Source organism: Nelusetta ayraudi, unplaced genomic scaffold (assembly GCF_046127955.1).
Source record: "Nelusetta ayraudi isolate G7.1 ecotype Tasmania unplaced genomic scaffold, CSIRO-AGI_Nayr_v1 ptg000170l, whole genome shotgun sequence".
NCBI classification, from domain to species: domain Eukaryota; kingdom Metazoa; phylum Chordata; class Actinopteri; order Tetraodontiformes; family Monacanthidae; genus Nelusetta; species Nelusetta ayraudi.
The window spans coordinates 577,784-582,500 of record NW_027466220.1 but is presented as its reverse complement, the minus strand read 5'-3'; the positions used below and the strand labels follow the sequence as shown (position 1 = coordinate 582,500).

General features: G+C 51.6%; 1 protein-coding gene across 1 annotated transcript in view; it reads left to right on the top strand.

Annotated features, from left to right (window-relative positions):
- The window catches only part of ccser1 (coiled-coil serine-rich protein 1), a 104,860-nt gene extending 100,513 nt beyond the window's left edge, over nt 1-4,347 (top strand). The window contains exon 10 of the mRNA XM_076014696.1: nt 24-4,347. Coding sequence (XP_075870811.1) covers nt 24-650 — 627 coding nt within the window. The 3' untranslated portion in view covers nt 651-4,347. The remainder of the gene's footprint in view (nt 1-23) is intronic.
- Nucleotides 4,348-4,717: the final 370 nt, after the last annotated feature.

Sequence of the window (4,717 nt, the reverse complement as noted above, 5' to 3'; positions counted from 1 at the left end):
TCTGTCCTCTGTCCTCCCCTCAGATCAGTCATCCAGGCCGGCTGTCAGGACCCGCCAGCAGCAGCAGCAGCAGTCTGGCTCTAAGGGACCGAAGGGGGGCTCGGTTGGCAGCGCTCGCAGGGGACCTCACTAACCAGCCCCTCCCCCACCACCACCACCGCGGCCGCCCCCCCGCCCTCCAGTCCTCGGCCCCGCCTCCTCCCCCCTCCCCCACCTCCCCCTCCCCTCCCACGGCGTCGCTTCCGCCGCAAGTTTCGGCCTCCGCCTTCCCGTGCCCGTCCCCCAGGCGGCCACAGGGGGCGCCCTCCTCCTCCTCAGAGTCCTTGACGCACGGGGGCGGCGGGGCCCGGAGGCCGGGAGACGAGCACCAACCGCACAGCCTCATCCCGCGGGCCGTCGCCGCCAGCTCCTCCTCCAGCCTCCACAGCGCGGCCAGCAGAGGGAGCCCCTCCCAGAGGGCCTCGCCCCCGCCCTCCACCACCACCGCCTCCGCCTCCGCCTCCGCCTCCGCCTCCTCCACGTTCGCGGGCCGCCTGGGCCAGCCGCCACGCGGCCCGCTGTCCCTGCACAGCTACAGCCGCAAGAACGTCTTCCTGCAGCATTCCCTGCACACCTCCGAGCTGCTGGCGCTCACGCAGAGAGACAGCTGAGGGCGTGGCCAAGGGTGCACGAGGTGGCGGGGGAGGAGGTTGAGTCCTGCAAATGTATGAATAGATAAATGAATAAAACCGCCGAGTCTGCTGCTGCTTTGCCAGGACGGACGCCGCTCGTGTCCCGACAACAACTCCCCTCTGATCCTCATCAGCGACCCCGGACCCTCGCTGCTCTCCTCACTCTTTTTACCACGCCAGCAGGACCTCCCAACCCCTCGCTGACATTTAGAGACTCCATATGAAGGATGGAAAGACACGCACGCACACACACTGACACACACACTGACACACACACACTGACACACAGGAGGCGGAGAGCGTGGAAAGGAACTCTCCCGTCCATCACAACTCCTACGCTGTGTCATGCTGACAGGGCAGATGTGCTCGTAAACGCCTACGGGCACGCAACGTGTGCACAGACTCGCCGCGCACCACATATGAATACACATATTTAGTCACTCTTACATGCGCACACACACACACACACACACACACACACTACGGTACCAGTTTTATCCCTGTTTTAGCGTTTTAACTGTTTGGACCACGTGCTGCTTTAGGGACAGTGGGACAGACCATAATCTCTGCTGGTATTTGTACTTCCCTCGTTGCCAAATGTCAGACCAACCACTAATAACCCCCCCCAAACCCCCACGCTGCCCCTCCCCCTGCTACTTCTGCATGCTTTCTCTGAGGTTCCCCTCGCTCACAGGGGCGCCCCAGCGCACGGGAACAAAAAGTGGACTCGGACGTTTGTGAAGTCGCCGAGGCTCGACGAGGTTCGTCTCAGCGTTTACAGAAGGGAATCAAACGCATTGCCGCAACACATTACCAGTCAGGCTGAGGAGAAGGATTTCATTCCAAAGTAAGACGTCTGCCCTTGACTTTCTTTGGCGCTGGGCGCGACGACATCTGCCGTGCGGCCTCGCACCAAACACATCAAAACACATCAGAAAACGAGATTATGACTTTTTGTAAAGATTCTTTGATCTGGGCCAAACCTCTGCGGGTGTCTTCTTTTTGTTTTCCTTGACCATATTTGGGGGGGGGGGGGAAAATTCAAGTTTTGGAATGAAGTCTCTCAATCGCAAAGAACAAGGAAACTTATTGGTGCTTTTGATAAATGACGTGCCAATATTCTCCTGCAAAAAACAGGGGGGAGAGATAAAAAAAATAAATATATATCATCACAGTCGTCGGGCAGACTTTCCAGAAACACTTTTACCGAGCCGCAGTCATTCAGAAAAAGGAAATGACGGAAGAACGATCCACCTCATCCAATCAAACGAACCTTGATTTTAGAAACTGTTGCAGTGAGATGAAACGGCACTGCTTGGTTGTTTGTTTGCTTGCTCGTCTGTTTTTAAACCCACTAATGTTGCATCCCACATCTGTTTATGTCTCCGATATCTGCTGCGTCATTTCTCTACATTAGTACACTCGTCTTGCCTTTTCTCAAGTGGGGACTGGCACACACACACACACACACACACACACACACACGTCTGCGTAGCAAGCCCACCGTGGTGAAATGATTATTCTGGGGAGCCGCCTGACTTGTCAGAAAAGCCTTGAGTACCACCCACCCACCACCCCCACTCTCTCACCCCCTGAAGGCTTTAGGCTGAACAAATCTCCGAGTGTCAACAGGAGGTGGGAGGCTGCCGTGGAGTTCGGGCCAGAGGTTCACGGCCGCGGGCCTCGTCAGGAAATCTTAGATTTTTCGGAGAATAACTTAGCCTTGTCCGTCTCTAAACAGCTCCTGCCTGGCCTTGGGCTGGTGGGGTGGTGGGTGGATTTTTTTTTTCCCGCGTTACCCTCCGGTACCGGTGCGGCCGCCTGACCCCCCCCCCCCCTCAGGTTTCACCTCTGACGTCCCACTCGTCCGTCACCTAGTGGACAGTCTTTGTTTTGTTTTTTTCGTGGATTCGATAAACCAATCAAAGAGGTGCGGCAGAGGTGAGGAGCAGGAAGACGGGACGAGTACCTGGTGTGAAAAACAGGCTGCTGCTAGCGAGATTAGCCGCCGGCGGCTCCATCGACCCGGACGGCGTTTTTTCACATTTAAAGAAAATAGAACATTGATGCTTTTTTTTTTTTCTTTTAAACTACAGTAGTTTATTTAAACGCTGCTAACACCGATGGAACGGTTGGAGCTAATGCCTCCTGGCTGGTGGTAAGAAATCTCATTGGTCCACTGGAGCGCAGCAGTTTGCCCAATCACCTCCCAAAAGCAGCTGTCTGCGGGCTCTTCACAGGATGGACGCGATAGACAAATCTCCCACTGTCACTTTCCCCGAATGCATCTCTCCAGTGTCCAATCAGGGAGCCAGATCCCACCGTGTCGCCCGGTGGGTTGAACCTCACCGTGCTCAAACACTCCCCGCTTGCTTCCGTTTTGGTTTTCCTTCTTCGCTCACGGAGCGCTGCTATTTCCATCCTCTCGTCAGCGCTCGCGTCCCAAATGACTTTGACGCCGTGCGAAATTTCATTTGGCGGTATTTGGCCCCTGATTTGCGCTGCCCACTCGGGTCTTGATTCTGTTTCCGCCGTGTCAGACAGCTGCGCCAACGTCAGCCGCCTCCAAATTGGTTAAAAGCGTTTGCGTCGCTTGTTCACGTAAAAAAAAAAATATGCACGCACACGCAGCTTAGAGACGGCATTTCACACACCGCACCGCACTGCACTGAAGGTTTGTAGAGGACATTCCCCCCCCGCCCCAAAAAAAAAAATCACACCCTCACTTAACGTGGCGAAATTTAAAGTGGCAGTAAAGTGGGGGAACTTTGGGGAAACGTCTTTGTTGTTTTTATGCCTTATTTATATATTTCTTTCGCCATAGGAGCCAGTTTCCATATAAAAGCGTCTCGACTCTGACAGATGAAGTAGTGGCGAGAATAATCGTGACGGAAATGACAATAATAATGATCATGGTTTCTGAAGCAGGCACTGAGATGATGCTGTCATTGCTTTTTAATGCGCTTACTGTAATTTATTTGTTTTGTTTTTTTTTTCTTTATGAATGGCTGTGATAATGACTTGGATTTGTGTAATTGTGCATTCATGACTGTCACTGCTGATGTTCACTGATATCAACACTTTGCCGTCTCGTCTTCACACGGACGCCACTGAAGACGACGGAACACACTCGCTGCTGCCGCAAGATTGAAACGTGTGATTTTGTGATTTTGGCTTTTTTTTTTTTTTTTTTTTTTAAGAAATCTGTTTCATGGTAACAGGTGCAATTGGAGGGCTGAGTCGTAACCAAAGGATTCCTGGTTATGTCGACGCAGCTGTGAAATAAAATCTTAACAAGTTTATCACGTTATTGCCTGTTAACCTAATAATTGATTCCCATGGTTGATTCCACTCTCCCTGAGCCGGAGCTGAACTATACGCTAACGTCGAAAGGCGCTGTGGATGGAAGGGATCTCTCTCTGCAAACACTTAAATCCCTGGGAGAAAATTGACCAAGAGCTACTTTCTAAAATTCCTTTCCCCCTGTTTTTACCCATTTGACACGAACTGAGTCTGTCTGAGGTCAAAACCATGTGTTTACCCAAAGCGTTTCTCCTCAGTCCATCACCTCCACGATGGTTTGCTCACATAGGAAGGAACCCTTTCAGAGAAAAGACCTTTGTCCACCGTCTCCTCATTGTTACTATTTAATACAAATAAAATTGCTTAAGAAAAACTTCCTTTTCCTGTCATTTTTTTTTTTTTTTTTTAAACAATTTTGCCTTTATTCTGAAACATTATTGTGTTGCTCTAAAGCGAGCCTGAAATGAACAATGGGAAGTGGGTCTGCGGGTCCCCAGGATGCGTCTCTCAGGCTCAGCAGATTTAACTGTACAAATCCCAGAAGAAAAGAGTGAATGAGATCCAAGAGTGAGAGTGGAGTGTGCACCAAAGTAATAAATCTCCTGAAAGGGCTCGCAGGAGGAAAACTTTTCTTCTGCCTGCATTTTAAGGCGCGGGCCTTAAAATGCGCGCACGCAGCAGCAGGTGCATAAAGATGTAATTTTACCTCATTTGACATCAGCCTCCAACCTATTAGTGCGACT